This window comes from Nothoprocta perdicaria, unplaced genomic scaffold, assembly GCF_003342845.1.
Source record: "Nothoprocta perdicaria isolate Ctin4 unplaced genomic scaffold, notPer1 scaffold_43, whole genome shotgun sequence".
Lineage (NCBI taxonomy): Eukaryota > Metazoa > Chordata > Aves > Tinamiformes > Tinamidae > Nothoprocta > Nothoprocta perdicaria.
Window position 1 is genome coordinate 4,593,952 of NW_020455677.1, and position 24,611 is coordinate 4,618,562.

At 40.8% G+C, this 24,611-nt stretch overlaps 1 protein-coding gene across 1 annotated transcript in view; it reads left to right on the plus strand.

Annotated features, from left to right (window-relative positions):
* Window positions 1-218: 218 nt before the first annotated feature.
* Window positions 219-24,611, plus strand: part of RBKS (ribokinase) — a 65,642-nt gene continuing 41,249 nt past the window's right edge. The window contains exons 1-3 of the mRNA XM_026046244.1: window positions 219-276; window positions 18,020-18,152; window positions 22,991-23,054. Coding sequence (XP_025902029.1) covers window positions 227-276; window positions 18,020-18,152; window positions 22,991-23,054 — 247 coding nt within the window. The 5' untranslated portion in view covers window positions 219-226. The remainder of the gene's footprint in view (window positions 277-18,019; window positions 18,153-22,990; window positions 23,055-24,611) is intronic.

Consider the following 24,611-nt stretch of genomic DNA (forward strand, 5'->3'; position numbering starts at 1 on the left):
GGCGGCCGCGGCGGTGCCGGGCCGGGCTGCCAGCGCGCACGCGCGGGGCGCCCAGCGGGCCGCGCACACGGGCTCCTGTGACCCGAGACGGGTGGGAGGGGGAGGCAGGTGGCGGCGCTGGCAGCAGGCGCTCGCCGGGGCACCCCCGCGCCGCCGCAGGACCCCCGCCCGTTGCCCCTGGCAACCCGGGAGGCGGCGGGCCCGGTGCGGCCTGCCGGGGCCTGCCATGGCCGCCGCGGTGGTGGTGGTGGGATCCTGCATGACCGACCTGGTCAGGTTAGTGGGGCAGGAGCCCGGCCGGCCGCGCGGAGCGGGGCCTGCCCTCGCCCGCTGCCGCGGGGCAGGCGCAGCGGCCGCGGAGGGAGCGGGGCCGCGGGGGCGGCGGCCGGGGCGGGAGCGCTCGGGCCGCGGCGGGGCCTGCGCCGCGGCGGCCGCTTCGGCTCTGCCCGCTCTGGCAGCGGCGCTTGAGCCGTGCGAGGAGAGGAGGGCGAGTGAAGGGGGAAGTCGCTGTGGGTGCGAAGCGCTGCCCGCGCCGCAAGGGCTAAAGGGGAAGCGCGGTGCTCGGGAGGGACGGGGATCCCCGGTAGGGAGGCGCTCTGCAGTGTCGTTACTGACGGGGTGGCCCCGGTAGGGAGGCGCTCTGCAGTGTCGTTACCTGTAGCCGCGTTTTACCTGGCGATTCGGGAAAGGAGTGAGGGAGATAGGGAAGACACCATACTTCCCCCCCACCCCCATTTTGCACCTGATCCAGAGGTGGAAGTGGGACCTCCCCCGACCACCAAAAAAAGTCTCTCTGTATCCCAAGTCTGACTTCAAGATTATGAAAATTAATGATAAAGTTTTTTTTTTTATGAATGTATTAATTCCCTTTGATTCTTATACACATTTTCCTTTTAGATTTAGGCATCTTGCTTTCATCGTCATTTTTTTCCACATTGCTAAAATTCAGATGCTTTTAAAAACGAAAATGGAGAAGCCTGTGAATGCTCTTTATTCCAGCGGCTTGGGCTCTATAATAAATACTATATATCAAAAGACTTCAAACAACATTGCAAGGATTGGCTGGCAGCGAGGCAAGCACTGACCTAAGCTGCTTGACTTTGTCAGCRCTGGCAAACTTGTAAATCAGTCCCTGATTTGTGCTTTTTAAAACACATCTGTTTTAAAATTATATATGCAGACTTGGTTAAAACAGGATTTCAAATATATATTTGTCTGGAATACATCAGCTTGYCCTGCTGGGAATTCTGCAGTAGAAAAACAAACAGTTTTTCAATCTGAATCAGCAGTCAATTATATCAAAGCCTGTGAGTCAAGAMAGTGTAGAATGCATGGCTAGAAAAATATTCTGTGGAGTAAGTGCAATTTAGGCATAGACATGTATTCCAAAAACAATAAAAATCTTAAATCTTCATAGATCCTGTGTCATAAAGATTCAACGTTTTATGTAATCTGCAAAACACTCCAACAGATATTTAAGAATAGTTGACTTGTAAATCAGGAAGAGCTTGTAGAACTSACATTGGCATATATATATTTATGTATATACACACACACGCACACACACACACATATATATATGAGTGATCAGATGCTTGTGACGTATCTTGAAGTATAAACCGAGGCGCTTCAGTCTCAAGAAGTTCCCTTTACTTTCCCTCTAAAAGATGGAAAAGATCAAAGAAAAAAATCTGTGAGTTTAAATGCTATTGACAGCTTTCTTGATTATTAAAAACAACAACAACATACATATATCCTCATTTTTTTGCTGATAGAAAAGTCATTTGAAGCCCTGTTAAGTGGCCTCACTGTAGCTGGAGATTAAAACATGGGCTGTAGTCACAGATTAAGGGGCTGAAAGCAAGACACCTTTATGCTGAGCTGAGCGGGTTTCTTAAATGGTACAAACACTGTCAGAAGAATGTATCTGACTCTCTGTTATTGGCCTGTACTTCAAGGAATAGTAAAAGGCTTTTTATTAGTGATAAACTAATTTGATTTGAGGGGAAAAGAGTGCACTGCCTCATTCTTTCTGTTCATAACTCAGGACTTTGGGTACTTCATAAACTAGGGAAACTAATGGATTTATATTTAGTTCATAAAAGTCCAATCTCACTGAGAACTCTTCCTAATAACAGTTTACATTTAGCCTGTGATACAAAACCATTGGTTAGACATGTGACAGTCTTGTAAGCTGTAAACTKAGATATCCCTAGATGGGGACCAAAAAAATGACCAGAGCATGATGAGCAAAACTTTCTAAAGGTAGTAAAAATTGCCAAATTAGCATTAGGATAGATGCCAAAAAGGTCCCTATTGACTGTCTCTAGGTCTGGGATTTAGTGGGGGCTGTATATTCTAGGTTTAAAGCTAGGATGCATTTCAGGAGGTACCAAAAATCATAAGAATTCTGTATTCATGCTGTTTACTCTCACTGCTTTTCCTTACTGAAAAATGATCATGTTAAGCCCTGGTCCACCATCCTTTTGGAAGCCATGGAGTAGACGGCATTCCAAGTGAATGACAGGCAAGTTAGGGAAGCCAGGCCAGCTTTTGGGCACGTGTTTGGTTGGCTGCTGCACTAGGCAAGCCTGTCTTGCCTAGAAGATAATCTCACTGGTTGAGGCTGTGCCAGGGCTGCAGAGTGCTATGTTGTAGCCCAAACTGATAGAGCACAATCTTGGCCCTCTGTCTGGAAAACTAGACGCGAAGGGTGGCGAAGTAGTAAGCAAAGGTCTGTGTAGGAAAAGTACTAAAAATCTGAAAGATAAGCTTAAAGCTGCCACTAGACATGTGGTAGCCAGAATCACAGCAGAAAAAACTTTCAATGGTTTTACTCAGCACAGTAAACTAATGGCTTAAAGAAGTATAAATGCTGTGCAAACTAGAACCACTTAATTTGAAATTTGCTATGAAATTTACCCAATGAATAAGAAGGAAAGAGAAGGTGCTACTTTCTCTTGGTGTTGGCGAAGCCTCAAATTCAGAAGAAAGGATCATGTGCCTTTATGTTCTTCTAAAGGGAAGGGGCTTTGCTTTAAAGATATTATTCTTATTGGAAATGCTTCTCTTATTGTCCTGTAGCGCTGCAGTGGCAGAATGTGGGTTTTCCAAAGAGAATTTAGTATAATCAAAACAACCTCACGTACATACATGCAGCAAACCACACTCTTTTGGCTTAATAGGACCAGGAACAAAACATATTTGTGGTCACAATCATAATCAACACTTCATTGGCAATAGCAAGCAATAGTAGTAGAAAACAAAAACAGCATTATTCTGTATGATCTAGATATCAAACCAGACGGGTACCATCCATAGTATTATTTAAATAGTTTCTGCTCTGACTCACATTTGCAGACTGGTTGTGGCAGTGGCGTTTAATTCATATTAAATCAGGACAAGACTAAACATATAAACCAATAAGAGTCAGACACACTAAAACAATTAGAATAAACAAGAGAAACTCTAGCGTGGCAATWGAAAGCAGCAAAAGCAAAGAACAAGATGTAGGATGGAAAAAAAAGTCTTTGGATAGTCACAACAGCAACAGTTTTTCTCTTTAAGAGAATGAGGCCGCAGCTTATGGGAAAACTACGCTTGTTAGGACTTTCAAAATTTGAAGTCTGAGTTTTCAGTGGACTTGGTTCCTCCCCTCCGATTGCTTCATTCCCTCCTGGGAGCAGAACGAAAAGTTCTGGCTTTCAGCCTCCTGTCGTAACCACTGTCGTTAATAATTACTACAAGCAGCAGAGKGAGTGACCGACGTGCCCTGCAAGACAAGGCAGACATGGCAGGGGAAGCAGAGAGCTGCGGCGCAGCGCGATGCCAGGCTGGAGAGAGCCCCCGTGACAAATCCAGGATTCACGTCCCCGAGTAGCCTTGTGCCTTAGGACACACATGTCTCTGGAGCTGGGGAAGGCTGGCACTTTGCCTCCTTGTTATCGAGCTGATTTGTGTGAAATGGCAAAGGTACCTCTGATAATGAGAATGCACATCTTGCTCTTAGTGGTGATTATTGGTTAGTGAGSTGCTGAGCGAAATGGCCATTGACCTCTTCTGGTGGGGAGATGACCATGATCCTAGGCTCTGTCTGTAGCTTCTCTTTCTTTAWAGTGTAATATCTGGGACTATCATTGTTCTCCTTTCTAGGGAATATGTAAAGGATTTTTTTTTAAGGGAGCAAGGAGAGTCTCAAATGTAACTTTTTTCTTCTTTGCTGTGTTTCCAGGTCTCTCTCTCCCACTTGTGCTCATTTCCATCACTTCTCATGCATGCACAGTCACCACCTTTTAATATTTTTTCTTGCTTTTATTTATTTTTTTTTCTGCTCCTCGGCTTCTCCTAGCAGCAGAGAGAAGTGGTCTAGAATCTTTCAAATCCATTTAATTTGTGTGTTTGTTTTTAGCTGTAATGCTTCCCCCTGCAGCAGCCACTCCTCATTCTAGTCAAAGTGCTGTTGCCAGCAGCATGGGAAAGCGCAACTGTGAAGGAATACAAGCTTAGTCCAGTTGAGGAAATTAATCTTTTGGATCCAGAGAAGGCATCAAGGCATGAGAGAATGTGTCATCTGTGAGTTGTTTGGTTTATATAATAGTGAAAAATCTGGGCTTGATTTCAGAGCCTGTACTATTCCCTTGTCATCTTCTCTGACCTAGCAAAGTTTGGGTGTTTAGTAAGTGAAGGACACACAGGGCATGTTCTGCCTTGACTCTTTTAGAGGATCTAAATGTGGTTTGAGAAATTCCCCCCTGCCTTCTCTTCCCTGGCAGAAATCAAGCTGTATCTAGGTCCTGTCTGCCCCCCACCCTCCAAATTAAAAAAAAGAAAACAAGTTGATGAAATCTTCAATATTGAATTTCAGAAACTTGTGTTCTCTTCACATACAGCTTGTGAATATCAGAAATGTCCCATATGTTTATAACCTCATGTGAGGCCTGCTCCAAAGCTCATTTGGGTCAAAAGAGGTTTTCATCACTGTGAACAGTCATTAAATTGCCCCCACCTCCAACATCTGTATGACTGATATGTATTTTAGGGTGTGAGAGCAATCTACAGCTTAATGTTTTAATATGTTTAAAATAGTGGATATTGTACCCGGGAGCTGAAAAGCTTTCAGCAAAGTTCATTTAACAAAAGATGACAAAATATGAAAGAGGGAAAAGAAGGGAAAACGTCTGCCTGGATGTTACTTAAATTAACACAAAATAACTCATCTAAGGGCACCAGTCACTTTTTTTAACCCATTATAAAAGCTGCCTTTGCAAACAAGCTTATGAAGTCCAAGTCAAAAACAGTGTGCAATTGATCCCAGCAGGCGCTCTATGAAAGAAACTCTTGTTTCTGTAACTGAGGATGCTGTAGGTCCTATCTCAGAAGCTCTGGTGGTGTGTAGACACCTGCTCGACACTTGTCTTTGGCTCTTATCCATAAAACCTTTTATTTTTCCTTCTTAAATCAAGTTTTGGAAGCTTTAAGAGTCTTCGGAAATATAAACGTGAAATCGACCACACAATGGCATTTGACTGAAGAGCAGGAAAGTGTTGCTTTCTGCCTTCTTAATTAAAATTCTTGCTGCTCTTTCATTTGGTGTCTTCATTTTGTGACCTGTAATTAGGCGCTGCCTTTCTTTCCAGAAGCAGTTCCATTTCAGGAATAGTTAACATGACTCTATGACTCTTGTTTTTTTAAACTTGTTTATGTAGCCTTTTTTTTTCTTTTTCCTTTTTTTTTTTTTTTTTTTTTTTTTTTTTTTTTTTTTACACATTTGATAGTACTTTGGAGCTAAAGAAGAGTCCCTGTATTATTATTAACAGGCCTGTGCCATGGCTGAAGTCATGGCTTCCCAGGAACTCAGAGGCAGTGCCTAGTATTTGTCTTCCTATGCACTTGCAAAGCATTTTGGAGATTATGAGTGCAGAGGCTGCTTGGTAGAAAGACAAGCAAAAGGTGAAGAGAAATTAAAGAAAAGTTTAAAAAAAGGAGAAAAAATAGGTGAGACAGGAAGTTTTATTGCAGAAAGTGCGAGTATACTATGGAGTTGGGATTGAGATAAAAGGCAGGGAAACTACAGTTTTAGGATTGTCACGTAGTGACAGCTCCCCAGCTGTCCCTCTGCTTCCTGCTTCTCTTTCTGCCAGCTCTCTCTGCCTGCTCACTTTGTGCAGTTTTCTCAGGTGGCTGCATGGCAAGGCTCAGGGAAAAGCCTYGTTTTAGGATTGGTATCTTCTCCCAGCAACAGCATTTTGCAGATAGGACACCCACTATGTAGTCTTTTACCTCCTCCTTCCCAGGAATGAGTTCCCAGCTGTCTGCTTCTGTTCCTACCAGCTGCAGTGTCTGGGGCTGTTTAAGTTTGTAAATTGCTTTGAGATCCTCCGAGATGAAAGGCTCCACTTAAGTGAGATCATTATCGTCCTCTGCGTTTCTCCACTCCCTCCTGTCGGCCCAGGCTCCTTTTCCCAAGGCAGGGTCTTGCCCAGGACTCGGCATTCCAGGCTCGCTGCAGTGCGTAGCTCACACGCAAGCTTTAACTTCCAGGCCTGGAGTTGTTTGACGCCTCTCAGTGCTTAAAAGCTGCAGGCTGAATATATATGTTTGTCAGCTGGTGCCAAAATACTTAGCACTCGCTGCATAGAGCTCTTGCTTCTGAATTTGTGTCTAACTTCATGTTGTTTTGTGTGCTTGAAGAAACCATACAGTTCTCTTCCTCCCACTTCTTAAGTACTTACTCATTCTAGGAAGCATTCCAGCTATAATGTTGTTCTATGATCCTGCACTATATTCTTATAACCATACTTTGTTCATGTGGTTAAACTGTAAGCCTGTCAGGGCAGGGATTTCATGCCTGTCTGGTGTAGCAAATCTAGGGAGCAGAACCCTAGCGTGTGTTYAGAGAGCTCTGTGATTCAAAAGGAGTGAAATGGTGTTTGGTCAGGAGAATCTCTGCCTGTTTAGCTGCACTTCTAGCTGTCACCCTCACCTTCCATATTTTAACCAATTACTGTATTGTTTTTTTTTTTCCTTGTGTAGTATCATTTTTTCCCTGTATAACATCTTTGTGTGTTTATTCCCAGTGTCATTCACATTCCACAGAAATTTCCCCCTTTTCTACTAAAGTGAGGTCATCTTAAACCTGTGTTTATGATATTGCAGTAATTTCCATGGCAGTAGACTATGATATCATCAGTGGAGGATTATGCCCTTCCTATGTGTGTTAGCAATTAAAAATTATGGTTTGCGAGATAAAACTTGTGTTTACCAAGCTTTTAGGTTTACTCCATGTGAGGCAGGGAAACTATTGCTTAATTCTCAGGAGAGTTCACTTGGGTAATGGAGTAAATGAATTAAGGAACATTTGGGGCCTAGCAGGTGATAAGTTATTTGGGGTATATTTTGATGGTAGGAGAAAATCAGCTGCTCCATCTTGTGCTCTCTCACCACGCAAAGAACACTTGGTGGACACACCACGATGGTCCTTATTGTTTGATGTTATGCAGAGCTACTTAATGACCTGACTTTGAACATCACAATTTTCCTGTCTCATCAGACTGGGATTTTTCCCCTTCAAAGGTCAGTAAATTTTTCCATGCTACCCACAAAAGTGAAACAAGTACTTACCAGTCTTTGCATCTTCTAGTGATGGGTGCCTATTTGCTGGCTATCAGCAGCTGAATCTCTTTGGTAAATCTCCGTAGGTTTGTACAKGACTTCTTAGGGGTTGGTGACAGCAGAGAACAGCTTCAAAGCTGTGATGGCAAAAGAAGGTTCACTCATCATCTGAAGTAAAGTGTTACAGCAGTTGTTAATGCTACAGAGTATGGTGGATTCACAGTGCAACTTATTTCATCCTTGAAAGTACTTCAAGCAAAGGAGGTGAGTTTTCTAAGCAAACTGAAGTAAAAAAGGAGAGAAAAGAGGCTAATTAAAAATTTAAATATAAAAAAACTGAGACCATCAGACATCAGTGTAGGTATTCGAAGATAAGAGAAAATTTCCAGGCATTTTTAGTTTTGTAGTTTAATTATGGAAAATTATTCCCATGCACATTTCATCCTGCTGCTTTTCCCAAGCACTGGAAATAATCTATCATAAAGTATCTGTATAGATAATGTGGACCATTTAGAAAAAATATTCAAAAGGGCATCCTCTGATTAAGTACAAGACTTACATGTGTCCGTTTGCAACGAAGGTATGGGGTGTAGCAAGGGGTTCCCTGAAATTATTACCAAGTTAGTAGCATTACTACAAAGAAACTCTTTGGCTATTAAAATTCATGGATGGAAACAGAACTAGGCTGGAATGGAAACAAGGGAAAAAAGACTGAGTTGTTATATGCAGCTTTTGGAGACTCTAGATTGCTAATGCCCTAAGAGGTCTGGCACGTATTGACTAGCCATGCAGTCAGCTGATGGGGCTCACATCTGACTGTGCAGCTTCTCTTTCATTCTGCATTCATGCCGAGGTCTCTCTGGGCCCTGCAAATCCCAGAATGAAACTTCTGCAAAAAATGAAAGATCAGGAAATAGTAACATTATGATCACAGAAGAGGTTGTTGGGAGAATTAGCAGTGTCCAATATCAACATCAGAAGTGAAGGGTTAGTGTTCAATTCTGCTCCAGAAAGATGCCGTTTTCACTCAGCGCTGCCCAGCAGCGTGTGGTCATTGCTTCACATTGTGTCCTGCCATTTTCCAGGCAGCACAACTGCCATCTTGTGCTTTCTGGAGCCTTCTTGGGCATCTGTGCAGTTGCAAGAAAATAGAATGTACAATAATAATGAGCTGGGCATTGTCAATGCTTTGGGGTATTTCTTTGGCTTTTGCTGTAACATAATGATTCAGATTGAATATTATGTTGTGTTATTCATGTATCTATGGTTGTTTGCCACACATAAATTCCTTCCACATAAATTTTGGAGTTTGGGTTGTTTTCCTGGCTGTTATTGGAAAATAATGACTATTTAAGTTAATACTTCTCTAGCCTTTTCAGTCTGGAGATAGTTACCATACAATATTTCTAATAGTCAAAGGGGAAATTGTCTGAAACTCATTTGAAAATATTTGTTAAAATAAATATACTTCTTATGTATTACATCATGACACCCAACACCGAGAACATTTTATTTTCTCTCCCTTTATGAGACACAGAATGTCATGATGAGTTCTCTTCCATCTTATTAATGAATTATTTGATGGCCATACCATTAATGGAAAGAACTTCTTCCTAGATACATTTCTAGGCAAAAATATCTTTGGGTGAATTTTAATACATGTGACAGTAAAGAGCTGCTGGCACAAATCAAAAGCTGCAGTAAAAATCTTACAGAGTTGATGGTAACGAATTTGTGTAAAAGCACTCGGGGCAGGCATATATATGATGTTGCCTCCAGGAGCTGTCTGAGCTGTTCTCTCCAGTGGAGTTTACCAGTAAGGGTTTGTTTTGCCTGTTTTTATGGTTCCAGTTGCTAGCCCCTATATCAAGCAACAGTAAGTTATGTGATGCTGACATCCCTGCCTCCTTCCAAGCCTCGGATCATATACTTCGAGTCTAAAGAAAATAGAAAGTGATTTTTCACCAGTGTGTTGCCTAAGTAGGTGCAGCTCTATAGAACACGTTGATCTTGTGACAGCTAATTATAAAATAAGAAGGTGGTAACGTTCCAGAATGTATCAGTTGTTGCTCTCTTGTGGGTTTTATTATTCTTTCTTTCTCTTTCTGAGACCGTTTTTAAYTTAACCATTTTTAATTCTGTTTCCTCTACCAGATCAATAGTATGTCATCCCTGAACYGTCTTTGATTTCCTCTTACTTGCGTCCACCTCTAATTGTTGTCTTCCTACATCATGTTCTTATAGTGCTGTTTTCTGGATTGTTTTTTTCCTGCCTCTCATCTTTCCAAAAATAACTCTTGCTTCCAAAGGACCGTAACTCCTTTTTGCTAATTTACCCTATCCATCACTTTCTATACCCGCTATCCTCTGTCAGATTCCTGTTTACAAAATACATAAACCCTCGTAGTATAAATACGTAAAAAGGATAAAAAGATACGTTGGGCAGAGCTTAAACATAAAGGATAGAAAGAATTAGGGAGGCCAGATTAGGTTCAGCACTCAGGGGGCTGAACAGGCATTTTTCCTGGTCATGGCCGTAATGAGACTGAATAGACCTTCCTCCTCCTCATTTTCTGAGCTTGTTAATATTATTCATTGGGAATATCCTGTTAGTGTTTAGTGTATTCTCTTTCTTTTTGTTTTTCCCCACGAGAAGGAACAAAAAGAAAAATGTCCTGGTGAGAGAAGCCACTGGTACTTTTGCTGAAGCTCGTAGTCCTCCGTGTAGTGAAAAYGAGCACATAGTCCATCTGTTTCCACTCCCCATTGCTGATGAACTTCTAAGTATTAACGAAGACATAGGCCTGATTTATCAGCCGATTTCACAAGTCAGTGTTGTTTGGATTTGTGCCTTTCTGATGTTTAGAGATCTATGTTCCCCAAGAGAGCTTAGATAGTGAAGAGGTACTTGCCTAGAGAAGATTCCTGCTTGCAATAGCTGAGTTCACCTCGACCAGGAAAGCCCAGGTACCCTTGCCCTCTCCCCACACACACACTGCAATTTTTCAGCATTATYCCCCAAATTTTTGTATTATATTAACACAAGATTTTAAAAGATGGTTTTATAATTTGATTGCACTTCAGATAGATTTTTTTTTTAATAGTGAACTGAGGRTGAGTTTCAACATAATAAACTATCTGCTGAAAGCATTGAGAATTTGGGATGGTTTAAATATATTACTTTCACCTTATGGTGAAATTGGCCCATTCACTCCAGCATATTATTTCCACGCTGTTGAATGTTTTCTGTTAAATCCTGTCTTTAAAAGGTAGAGAACAGATAAATTTATTTTGATCAATCCTTGGGCATATAAATATAAATCTTTGCTAGAGTTGCAAGGGTTTTGTGGTTTGTTTTGCTTTGTGTTGCTTTTCTGCTTTAAGCCTGGTATTTCATCATGATATAATTCAGTTCAACATAGGAACCGTAGGCAGCCGCCTTTAGTACTGGGTGAGCACAGTGTGTCTCAGAGACAGTCTATTCTAACATCCACAGCAGAGTGCCTTAGAAATAATTATGTAACTGTTATCCAAAAATAATGTAATTGAGAGACATCAGTGAAGAGCAACGTGGGAGGGAAATAAAGTCAGAGTAGTAATTTTGAAAATTTCCACAATCTTCCTTAAATACAAAACAGATGTTTGGTAAGAATGATGGAGTGTTTGCTGAGACGTCAATATTTTTAGATAGATTTGTATTTATGTTTTGTTTTTTTTTAATAAAATCTCTTCACAGCTTTGAGTTCAGAGTTACCCATAGCACAGATTATGAAGCCATCAGTGCTATGGCCACCTTTATCCCAAAGGCTGAATGCTTCTGATGTGAGGAGAAGTTGCACGTCTGTTGTCTCCCAAGAAAGTTTTTCATTTCAGCAGGTAGTCCAGTAATGTGCTCCTTTGCACTGAATGTTTCCTACCGCTAAGAAATTCAGGAATTCTGCCATGATTCCATCCTGCTTTCAGCAAAGTGCACTACTGSGTGTTACCATAAATGTCTAAGGACATTCATCTGGATGGATCATTCTTGTTGGCTTTGCTTTTTAATACCTAGTAGGGTAAAATCTACTTCTATGTGGAGGATCAGCAGAAATACTCACTGAAGTTCCACTTTGAATCTGATTTTGAGGCGTAAAGTGGGATTTGAAGAGGTCTGGAAGTTTGTTCTCGTTCTACATGTTATCTTAAATTGAGGTTGTAGTGGTACTGCATTATTTTAGAAGAGGCAAAACTCTCATGAGAAATCATTGCTGTTCTGTCCTTCCTACCTGTAGTCTCAGCCATTCATTTCATTTTCTCCCTTGCTAGATACTCGCACCAGCTGTGTCAGTTCAGTTGTTTACCCACTCAACAATGAGAAAGTCTGTCTTTAAATAAATAAATAAATAAAACAACTTCTGTGTTTGGCAAAATATGTATTTTCCCTGGTTGCAAAACTCATTGAAAAGATCCCTTCTGCTCTGCACCAGTTCAACATTCATTTGTTTGTACTGTGGAGACAGATTGTAAATTATATAAAATCACACAGGTCTGAAAAAAAAATCCCTCTGACTGGGTGATGGCTTCAAGTTTTTGCTACATCTCACTTTGCCCCGGTGCTTCAGCAGCCTTCTGGGAAGGGGCTGCTCTTTTACCATTTGCTAGGTACAGGTTCGGTGGGAGTTTTATGAAGTTTGTTACTCCAGCTAGAGTGAGCACCACACCAGCAGGTAGACAAGGAATAGTGATCAATTATTTGAATTGCCTGAGAAGTTATTTTTTTAAAAAAAGAAAATCTGTCATGCTCATGTGGGGAAGAAAAAAAATAGAGATTTTTGTGTATCTCCTGACTGTTCCTTCATAATTTTTTTCAGTTATTAATGATCTGAAATGAGACTAAGCACCTAGAGCTGAAAAGCCCTAACCTAAGTTAGTGTTTAACTAACTATTTGACTAAATAACCAAACCATATTTAACTAAATTCTTGAGGCAGTCTCTTCATAAACACTRAAAATTTTCCACCTTCCAATAAGGTAATTCAGTGGATTATTGAAAGGGATGAAAACATAAAGAAGTCACAAATCTCGGATTCTAGAGAGTTGAGGTCTTTTTGTCTCTCTACTATGGATCCTTTCCCATAGCACATGATCAAATCTGCAAAATATTAAGCTAGACAAAAAAGACCAAGGCTAAACCAAAAAGTTGTCAGATCYAAAAGAGGTCTGGGAGTTTCTCACCACAACATTGTACTGACATTCTCAGTTAGGGGCAAGAGCTGGTTTTGGCTTTATAGTCGTTCTGTGTTGAGGACCAGGAAAGCCCAGTCGGTTCCAAGTACTGCACAGTGACTAGTTGCAGCTACTCCAGTATCACAGGGATTTTCCTCATCCTGGGGAATTCCCAGGAGGAGAGGAAGAGCCAGTTTTGTTCAGTCATTCAAAGGGAATGAGTCAAAGCAATAGTTTAGGCCTTCTGCTATATTCCTCTTTATTATGATAGTTTTAAATGCAGGACTTTACTTGTACTGATGTAGTGCCTAGAAAACAAGCTTTCCTCATATTTAGGATTGGACCAAAGGCATGAAAATGTTGAAGACACGGACTACAAGTCATGTAAAATCTCACAGGTCTAAAAAGAAACCTCTAATCGCAGCTCCTAGATGGTCTTCATCTGTCTTCTGGTGAATAAAGGAAATGTCTGAATGTTTCTTTTAGTACTAGGTAAATTGCAAGTATCTTAGTTAATGCTTCACTTCTGATCTAACATACAGATTTGCTTCCCCTCTGAACTGCCTGACGAGGATTTTTTTTTTTTTCCACAGAGAACATATCACTTGTCACAAATGCACAAATATTTTCCACTTTTCTTCAACCTATCTAATGGGCTGGGTGTGCTCTACTTAGTCCACAGCACATGGCAATTTAACATGAGAGGAGCATCGCCCGTCAAGCAGCAGCTTCGCGATCAGCCCCGGGCWGTCGGACTGACCAGGACTGGCCGTTCCGCTCCCGCGCTCCTCGCCTGGCTCCTGCTGCAGGCTCTCGGTGCTAAGGTGCCTTTATGGTACTTGCATGGGTTGAAAACGGGGAAAAGATGCTGGCTAATTGTCAGGTTTCATTGGAAATAAACCATGGTTTCTTTAAAGATTTCTGCAAATGGTGCTCGTGTATTTCCTTCCCTTTCCCCTTCCTCTTCCTTCAGACTCTGTATCAGTGATTTTGATCTAGTCACTGCTTAGATGAGAGCTTTTCAGGAAAATCCGGAATACCCTGCAAAGCTGGTGACTCAGGGAGCTGCGCTGWCACCTGTGCTTCGGTGCCTCAACAAGCTGCTCAATCTGTTTCCAAGGCCGTCCTTCCTGAGGCTGGCTGTGAGTAAAAGTGCTGATCAGCTGCAGCCTTTAAGGGCACTTCAGCACATCCCTTTTGGAGCAGAGGGCTGAAGCCAGCACAAGGGCAAAATTCTAATTCAGGTACTTTTATTTGTCTCAGGCCTCTGAAAGTTAGCTGTGTGCTAAAAGATGCTTCATTTCCTGTGCAGATACACAAGCAAGTGTTGCTGTGTGTGCTTGTACAGCTAAATACTGCCTTGTGAAAACGCTGCTGAAATGCTGGGTGGTTGGTCCCCCTATTTGTAATGTCCAAGGTATTTCAGGGTTTTCAAATATGAAAGTTCCTCTGTAAGCATTATATAGCACTACTCTGCACAATTTGGAAAGTGTATGCATATACATATAAAATAATTTTTAATGATTTTATTTTACCTAGTAAGTGTTGGGAGCAGAATTCTAAATTTAGTTGCTGGTTATTCATTAGCCATAAAAGATGAGCACATGGGTTATACACTTTGTACCATTGTTTCAAAGCTGAGCAGAATTTTTCACATTAGCTCAGAGCAGAAAGTTGGATTGCAACCCACAGTAGGTTTTTCAAGTTAATGTTTTCAGATTACGTCAAAGTAGTAAATGACTTTACAAAGCATTTTATGTAACAATTCTGAAGCCAGTGTGACAGTTTTTCTAATTAATTTATTTAGCCTAGTTTTTGGAGTAGCATTAGCTGTTTCATCACTTTTAGGATATTATGAGTGTTCTTTGTGGCACCATCAATAAGCCAAGAATTTATAGGGTTTCTTAATCATACCAATTACTCATCATTGCCTGCTCAGAGCAGAAGCCTACAATGCTTATTAAAATTGTCTCATGTGAAACAGAGTTCAGGAATCGTGTATAGTTGCAGAATTAAATGACAATTAGAATAGCATTACATTAGAAAAAAAAAGGTGTGTTTTTTGAATACCTGTTTCAGTGAAAGTGAAGTGTCCAGGTTTATGTATAGATTAGTGATCTGCATTAGTTTAATATGAAGGATAAAAATAGGCTGTGGGAGTGGGGAATTGTTCTGAAAGGAACATCATGCCACCATGCTTGAAATGTAATGATTTTTGTTGTTCTTTACAGTGAGCTACAGGAACTTGCCACATGTTCTTGCCTACTCTGTTAGCCTATTTTTTAAATTGGCTAATTATAAATCGTGTTCCAACGCGATCCTTTGCCCTTTGCTTTGTACCCTTTCATCAAAACAGTGCACAAGGTCGTTTTCCCGTCTCGATGAGCTGCCCGCCTGCCCGAGGCAGCGGCTGCGCGGTGCCGCTCCGCGCGCGAGGCCTCAGCTCCCGCCTCGCCGCTCGTTTCCTCACGGGTACAGTCGCGCTGCTTTCCCTGGAGTGCTCTGCGATGSCAACAGAAGGGAGAGAAGAATCAAGTCACGGGCTGGTCGCTGTTAGGATAAGAATATGTGCGGTGGGAAATGCCTGTTAACTCCAAGAGCAGTTAGTAGTGTATTAACAGGTGTCTGTGGAAAGGTTGCAATTGCTAATCTTCATCTAAAAATGTATTTGCTTGGGGTGGAAGCAGATCCTGTTTGGAATAGGCAATAATCTCCTAAAAACACCCTAAAGAAGGAAAACGCTTTGGCACTCAATACCTTTTTCTTACCGTAGAACATAAATAAGAAGACATCGTGACCTGTTGGCTGGAGTTGATCTCTGGTTTGGGTTTTGTCCCTGGCTCCTTGGTTGACGTGAGCCACAGAAAGGCAGAAAACAAGACAGGGATAGCGACATTCTTGGTGAGATCTGTGGACAAAATGAGCTATACAGGAGCTGCTGTTGCTATTTCTTTCTGCTTGCACCCAGGCTGGATGCAATAACTGTTCTTTATGGAGCAGCACCCAGTTTCAGAAGCAGACGTGCAGTACCTGGCACTGACGGAACAGGAGCTTCCTCACCTGAGCCTTGTGGCCTTCATTCTGTTCCACAACCGTCATTATTTTGCCTTCTAATGACACAGGAACTGGTGAAAACAGCAATAAATTAGAGATGTTACCATTAATAAACAATATTTATCTGCGCTCATTACACCTTGTCGCCTGAAACCTTACAGTTGCTCACTGTTGCAAACAACCTGCCAGCTGCTACTATGGGGAAACAGCTTAACCTTAGTGACCCTTTCCATATATATGAGGCACTGAATATATATATATATATATGTTATTTTGAAGCTGGTATGTTGTTCTTTAAGTGGCATAAGCATTTCCTCGCAGAGCGTTCGCAGCTCTGCCCGTGTGGCAGGGGAGCAGGTGCCCTGAGACCCATGCGCCCGCCCTCGGCGCCTTCCCCGGGCACCACGCGGACCAGGCCGCCCGCCTCGGGCCTCGCGCGCCCCTTCCCCCCYACACGGAAAACTGCGCTGGTGTGGGCGACCCGAGCTGCTGCAAGTCATCTGCAGCAACTCCTGTAAAGCAAAAACAAAACAAATATGGAGCTTCAGCRCTAGTTTAGCTCCACTAGGTTGGTTCCAGGTTTTCTCAGTTTCACRGTGATCCTAACTCTTCGGATTGATGGACGCTGAAGTGAAAGTTAATGGGAAGAAAGGCTTGCCTCTTCCTGATTTTTTTTTTCAGCTACTGTGGATAGCAAAAGCTCTGTTATGCCATGATCTCCGTAATTGTTCAGCAGACAGGAATGTGCTCCGAAGTCGCAGCACAAATTCAGGCTGCAGTGCGCACACAGATCCTTTTGGGAAGCACTCTGCACTGAGTCAGCGGTGCGGAAGCCTCCCTGATTCACCTCTCTTCAGAACTGCAGGGCTGCGAACTCTGAACTTGTTCTAGGATTTATTGGCAAAATAATGCTACAGAATGACAGACCAGAGCTGAAGATAAACTCTGAACTCTTCCTCCCTAGAACCAAGTCCTCTGTATTTTTGCAAATCTCCCTTTTCTCACCTTCCTTTTTCTTTCCTGCAACTTTTGGGCAGCTGCCTGGGCCAGCTGTCCCTTTCCTGAATGGGTTTGCAAGTGCCTGATAGGAGACTGTCCTTCCRCAAATGGCATGACCTTGCTTGTCACCGAAGAAATAGAAGAAAATTGTTTTKTAACCCCTGTGCCTGCGAGGCATTGTCCAAGGAGGCAGAAATTTTGGTACTTCTTGTGTTGTAAAGACAGATTTGAGTTGCACATTGTTAACAGAAATGGCAAAAAGCTGGCATTTTGCATTCAGAGAAATTCTTCCACATAGTCTCTCTGGTGCATTTTATTTCTTCTATCTTTTACTGGAAATACCAAAACATCTGGTAGGCTTTGCAAAAATTACATTTATTTTTTTTCCAAAATGGAAACTAAACCAGACTCTTGAATACAGATGATGGGTCTGCACTTGTATTAGTGCATCTGGTTCTGGGCACCCATCCTTAGAAAGATGCAAATGTATTTGGAGGGAGTTCAAAAACAGCAAAATGTTGAGAAGTTGTAAAGTTTGATTTATGAGAGAGAAAAAAAAAGAAAGAAGTTAAATACGTACAGTGTGAGTGACAGCAGAGGGGAGGAAGGTTTTGATAGTGATCTACAATTTCTGATGAGTGTGAACACCAGCAAGGTGAAAAATTAGTTGGGGTGGTTCAAGGAGGTATAATTAGATGCAATGAAATTAAATGAACAATAGGTAAACTTGAGCTGAAGGTTACAGAAAAACAACATAAGCAGTGAGGTCTATACATTTATTATCTGTCTGTACTGTGCTAGCCCTGGGGAACCCCTGGCAGAGATCAAGTGCTCCTTTTCTTGTAGAAATACCAAGCACAGGCAGAAGAAACTCAATCACTCCGTTAAGTAATGAATGAGAAGCTTGACTTCATATAGGGCTATAGGCATATAGGAAATAAACTGAATCTGGTGGTAGGTAGAGACCCTAAAAGGCCTTTTTTGTTTGGGTGGCTTTTTTTTTTTTTTTTTTTTTTTTTTTTTTTTTTTTTTTTTTTTTATTTTGGCTGGCTGTTGTGCCATTTAGTGTTGTAAGAGTATAGTTCTTATTTTGAAGAGGCTTGCTATTTTCACTCACTAATGTATGTAAATGTTGTTTTAAATTGGACTAGCTTTACCACTCGATTGCCAAGAGCTGGAGAAACCATCCTTGGACATAAGTTTCTCATTGGTTTTGGTGGGAAAGGAGCCAATCAGTGTGTCCAGTCTGCTCGACTTGGGGCCAAGACCTCGCTGATCTGCAAGGTAAGCGTCAACCTGCTCTTGCTTTACAGCTGCACAGTTCATGCCAGTGGCACTTAAACTTTAGATGATTTACAGAGAAGTTGTCAGTTTGCTTCATCTCGCTCTTGCTCCTTTTTCTTTTCCTGATTTCAACTACATATTCAAGCATGAGCTGTGGCCAGGAGGTGTTTTTTACAATATTAAGAGCACCACCAGACCCAAAGAATAGCTGACTAGAGATCTGCCAGAAACTGCATGCAATCAGAGATTGCAAAACCCAGATGGATGTGTCGTGGAAAGGAGACTTGGGGACAGTTTGAAATGTTGACAATTCAAGTGAAGTTGGCTAGTGCCTCCCCTTCATGGTGCCCGTTTTACAGCCAGTGATGACATTGTTTGCTACGTGCTATAGTCAAAGTGGAATTTACTCTGTCAGTGACCATAAGTCAAACACTGACAATGGGTCAGTGTTTATGAGTTATATTGGTTATTATGGGGTTTGAGTGATCATTACTAAGGCTAAGATGTATTTTTTTCTCTCTTCAGTCTTCGTTTCTGTCCCATGATAGCTGTAGACAAAACTTCCCATTGACTGCACACACTTTGTTATTGCCATAGCTGGGGCAGGATGCTAGATTTGTTGGATCATTCATCGTCATCATCAACTGTTTATATTGTGGTTTTTTTTGAAAAGTACTAGAAATATATCAATAAATCCTTCCTTACTGTTTTTCCAATGTGATATTTATGCTAAAGAAGGGTAGCTATAAAAGTAAATTATACCTGTGGGCATTTATGTGGGTCATTATCACTAGTTGTTTTGTTGTCTTTCATAGTGAGAGAGTTTCTGCTTCTGTAAGTGATGTGTATTTGATCATCTTTGTATTCAAGAGCAATTGGATTCAAGCACAAGATGAATTGCCAATGAATGCTAACATTTCTTGCTAAATGTTAAGAGGTTTATTTCCCGTGAAAGTGTGAATTTTGCTTTATTTTTTAAATGGTCTTGACTCTACTCAGACAGTGAATACATATTTCTGGAAAGATTTGCATTCTTAATAAAGTTTCATAGTTGGTATTACATAGTTGGTATAGCTTTGCAAAACTATTTTCCTTGTTTTAGTAGTTCTATCTGTTGTGTATTTATTGAAGAGAAACAGCAGAGAATCACACATTAGCATTTTGTACTTTTTATTAAAAAGTTAATATTTACTTTTGAAATCAAAAAATAGTACTTTATAGCTTCACAAAATGGTCTCAGCTTAAAGCAGTACAATCTCATATCTTATATCTGCATGGGTCACTGGGATACTATAAAGTCTCTCATTGAATATGACTAAGAACATTCAGGTAATAATGCACCATTACAGTGAAATTATTTTTACTTTAATAAGTCACCTTAAGGATTCAGGTTCTTAAAGTCAGATTCCCCTCACCTGCTTTGTGCATGTTCCACAGGAGGGTGGCATCTTCTTCAGAGAATTGCAACTTAGACAGGGGAGTAGATGTAGACGTCTCAGATGAAGTGCAAAAGCATCCTTCGTACCCCAGAGCTTTCCAACACACAAGAGATCCAGCAACTATCAGTTGAGGGTAGAAGAAAGGGAGTTTTAGMATGGCTTACAGTTATGACTAGAGCTGCCATAGAATGCTGTGGATTTTAATTTAAAATCCAAATACTGCATTTGGCTTGCAGAAGTGACAAACATCATGTTACTTCTGTCTGAATCTGTGGGAACGGCTGATTTTTGTCTGCATTACCAATATGTAGCACAGTGTTACTCTTAAACTCCCCTTCTCAGGTTTGCTCAGTGTGCTAAAATAACACATCGGTGGTTTAGTTGCCACTTGAAAAAAGTCAAGAAAGACAAAGGTTCAGAGAAATGCAGAAGATGGTAGTCAGGCTACTAAAGGACTTGAGAAATTAAATGAGCAGCTTATGGTCATACAAGAATCCTGTGGCAGCGCTGAAGAATGCACCATGGTCTGTGAGGGTTGCAAGCTCCCCGTTGGCCATTACCAAAGCTCTGAAGATGAAGATGTTGGAGGAAGGCCATCTGAAGGAAGCTGTGTGGGCTGAAGAAAGCCTGGTAAACAATATGGGGGATCATTGCTGGGCGTTGATGTCAGCAGCCCCATCCTGCGTATACTCTGTTTTACTGAAGCCCCAGCTGCATTTGATTCTTGCTCAGGAAAAGGAGGGCTGTATTGCTGTATTACTGTTTATGTAGACATTGATTTTTCTCTCTGTGGCTCTCTGTGGGTCAAAGGCACACAGAGTKAAACGAAATTTGAGCAAAAGCACTGTAAGCCTAAATGCTTACTTCATTTTAAGAATATATGTGTATATAAATGCAGCTCAGGGTATCACTGATATCTCTCCAAATTTGTGTTCTTTTGTATTATTTTCTCATACTTGTCTCTGGTGCATATTTAATTTCCTAAGTAAGGAAAGGAGTAAATGCACTCAAAAATGTATTAGAATAGATGAAGCAAAAGTGGTGCATGTTTTCATTCTAATTAATTTCCAAGTACAGATTGAGTTTAATTCTCTAAGCTAAAGTTTTTGCTGTCGTATCCATCAACTCTCCTAGCTACCCATAGAAAATATTTTAGGAAGCTTGGAAAACCCAGGTTGAAAAATACTTGTGTAATTCCACTAAGTCTAATTTGAAAACTAAGTGATGATAATCACTGTACAAACTGCTATTGTTGTTAAGATCTCAAGAAAGAAAAAATGCTACTTCAGCACATAATGTGTTCCGTGGTCAGCAGGCTAAACCATTTATTTTTCTGTTCATCCAATATTCCATCTAGCAGAGAATGAGGAAAAGCAGAGAATGCTTAAAACAATGTTATATAGTTTGACATGGTCAGTAAATGTGCCTTTCATCTAAAACGAGTCTGATGCCCAATTCTTTGTCTTCCCTGGGGGCAGAGCCTGAATGGAAAGATAAGCCCTTCAAATGCACTAGGATTAATTGGGCTGGATGCTGATGAACCGACATGGAAAAACTTCCCAGAGGAGAAGGACCTCCACAGAGACCTCTCCAAGGGGACCAGGCACCCAGGGGTCCTGCTGGGAGCAGAAATACCAGGGCTGATCCCCATTGTTATCACAGTTGAACAGTAAGGGATGCCTGTCTGTCAGCTATGTAGGACCCAGACTTGAAGGAAGCATCACAGAATCATATGTATCTTAAGTATGTTTTGGTTTGGTTTTGGGAAAAATGGTTATGAGATATTTCCCTGCAGGAACAACTGAACAGATGCTGAGATTTCTTGTAGCTGAAGCTTTGTAGCAGCCTGCAGAGGGAGAAGATGATCCCACCTGGTGGGATCAACTCCATTCCAGTAGCGCTACTGTTGGGTTGCAAAGGTGTGCGTAGCTCAGCTCCGAGACTGCAGAGAGCTTTAGTCATCCAGCCAAAAGCTACCAGAAGTTGCAGCTTCTGGCAACCTGCCTGTCCTGTCTGGAAAGCTGGGAGTAGTCGAAGATGCAGAAATGTTGTAATGTGCAAACAATGACACATTTACTGACCAAAGTAAATGCTATTTTCACTTGTTAATGGAACAGTCCGTCTGGTTAGGCTGCTTTTGACCTAATGTGCTGTCATCCTTTTGTGAAAGGCAGGGATCACCCCTAACAGTGCTTATAGATGATTCAAGAAATGAAGTGTGCTTCAAAACATGGTTATGCAATAGAACATGTCGGGGGAAGGGGTATCCATCCGTGACACTTGATASTTATCCTGTGTTGCAGGGTTTGATTTTTACAATCAGTAATTAGTATCAGGCCTTCTCCGGGCCTCTCACAGCAGGGAACAGAGGCAGCTGCTCTGCACTTCCTAGCAGCTCTAATGCAGGTTTACTATTTAGTGCTCTTTCACTGGAAGACACCTCAACAAAGCTATATAGACCAAATGCTAAATACTGGGCTCTTGATTTAACTGCTTGTCTGAGAGATGACTTCTTTTCTTTTGTGAAAATACTGTAGTATTGGTCAGACTTGATGGTCCTCTTGGACGTGGGAGCACAAGCTATACATGTGGAAAACATGGATTGAAACTGGTGAATTGAAAGTTTTGATGGGTTTATAATAAATTTATATTAAAATGTTATTTGGTCGTGAAGCAAGTTATACCATTTTTTCTCCATGTACCTCTGTTCAGCTTTTGTAATGTGACAAAAACAAATGTTTATTGCTCTGAATAAACAGCAAGTGAAACGGATTAGTGGAGCTGAAATTACAAGCTCTTTAATTTGCTGTTAGGAAAACAATAGAGCATAGCTTGACTCTAACTCCTCTTAGCCTCGTATTGCTTTATAAAAACAAGCAAAAAATTCTGGGTTACAAACAGTACATTTTGTACTGAGAAATTATAGAAATCAGCAATCTTATGTTCATAGTCACTCTCTAGAACATAATCACCGTTTGTTATTTTTTCCATTGGAGAAACCAATTTCCATTGGAGAAACTTAAAGCTAGAAAAATCAAAATATGGAGTTCAGCTAGGAAGGACATTGAAGTTACTACTAATACTTTGAATTTGAAACTGAATAATGATCCATAATTACAGATCTAGACGTAAACTTCTATGTGTTACAGTCTCCAGAAAGTTTAAATGTCAAGGGAATAAAGTGGTCATAAAAGAACGAAATTTTGAATGTAGGGACATGGTTGGAGGGAGAAGTTTTGCAAAACTGCATGAGAGGTTTTCAGGATACTATCTTAATAAATAAAGTGCAAAATAGAGTGCTGTATTCTAATTAAATTGTAGCATTCTTATGACTAAAGAGGATCCATCTACCTGTCTTTTTTTTTGTACTAAAGACTGATCTTTTTTTCTTCTGTACAGGTTGGCAAAGATTCCTTTGGCAATGATTATGTTGAAAATTTGAAGAAAAATGGTATATCTACAGGTAAAATTTCATTTTTAAAGAATTATTTTGATTTTTTTTCTTAAGATTTAATAAATAGAAATGGATAGTTTTTTTAGCTTCTTGCTATGTCTATACTGGTGCAGAAATGGGAATATTTCCACTTATCTGCTCTGTATGATCAGCCCTGAGAAGAGCAGTGAGTATCTGTGACCTATTGCATTTGCTGATGTGGAAAAGACAGTTTCAAAAGTGCCCGTACTGGCCAGCCGTGCCTGTTACTGTAGCTGGGCCAATATACCTATTAAAATTACGTATATTGGTAACTCTTGAGAATTCTGACTGGAGTCCTCCGGAGACTTCTGAAGTCAGCTTTACCACTTAAGAAAATAAAATATAATGTCATTAGCTCTGAATCTCAGAGGATTATATTAGTGTAAGTCACTTGAAGATAGTGCAATTGAAAGTATTTAGTTGAGAGGTAGTGTGGTAGAAAGTGTTTAGGCTGGCATTAACAGTAATACCTGGTAAGAACTTGAAAAATCCTGCTTTATTACCCCTTCTCTACTTCATATTGAAGCAGGAAGAGAGAGAGACGAGAGAGGGATAGAGCAAGAATGTGTTTGTTAACTCTGTATTTCACCTTTATTTTATGAAATGACATGTGCAATCATTTTACAGACTGCAGCCATTCCCTTATAACACGCACATTCATGCAAAAATCAATATGAAAAGGCTTCCAAGAAAAAGCGAAAAAAAAGCATTCACAATATTCTGTTGTCTCAATATCTTTTTTACTCCATCTTGYGTACATGTATTTTTGTATGCCAGTTAAATACATGAACACATTTTTGTCCACAAGACCCTTGTCTCCTTCAACATGGACAGGATGAAGAGACGCAATCACTACATAGAAGTTTGATATTCTGTTTACCTTTTCTGCTTAATATGAAGCCACAAACTTCAATTTCTCTGCGTTACTCAGATCCTGCTTTGAAGACAGAACTATCAATATTTTGTGGGCTCTTTTATTATGCTTATCAGTATAGCATCTGAATATTTCACAAATGTATAGAAAGAAGTATTCATTGCATAACTTTCAGCTTAAACAACAAGCAAGACAAGGCAGGCTACCATAAAAAAATCCTGTCTGCTGGTGTGCAGTGCTAATGCTCTCCAGACCAGGCCAACCTTGTGAATAAAGCAGGAATCCTTGTGTAGGGAAATAGCCTTTGATCAAGTAATAAAGCGATCGAAGTGCATAGCCCTTAATGAAAACAAATGTTCCTCCAGCAAACTCAACTCATATTTTCGGATTTAAATGATAGACATAAATTAACATAACATAAATTTTAAATATCCTTTATGGCAGCAAAAGGAAAGTGAAGGGAAAAAATCCTATATTACACTTCATTGATCGCTAGATCAACAGAAGGGCTGAAACATGTCCAAGGTAAAGAATTCTTCTGGTGGACTAAAAAATATTTCAGAACGGTATTAGATTGTCATCTGCTGTGTTGATCTGCCCTGAAAGGAGATGGGATGTTCTTCTGATGAGGCTGATATGGGATCCGAAGTTACATTCCACAGCTGTGAGGC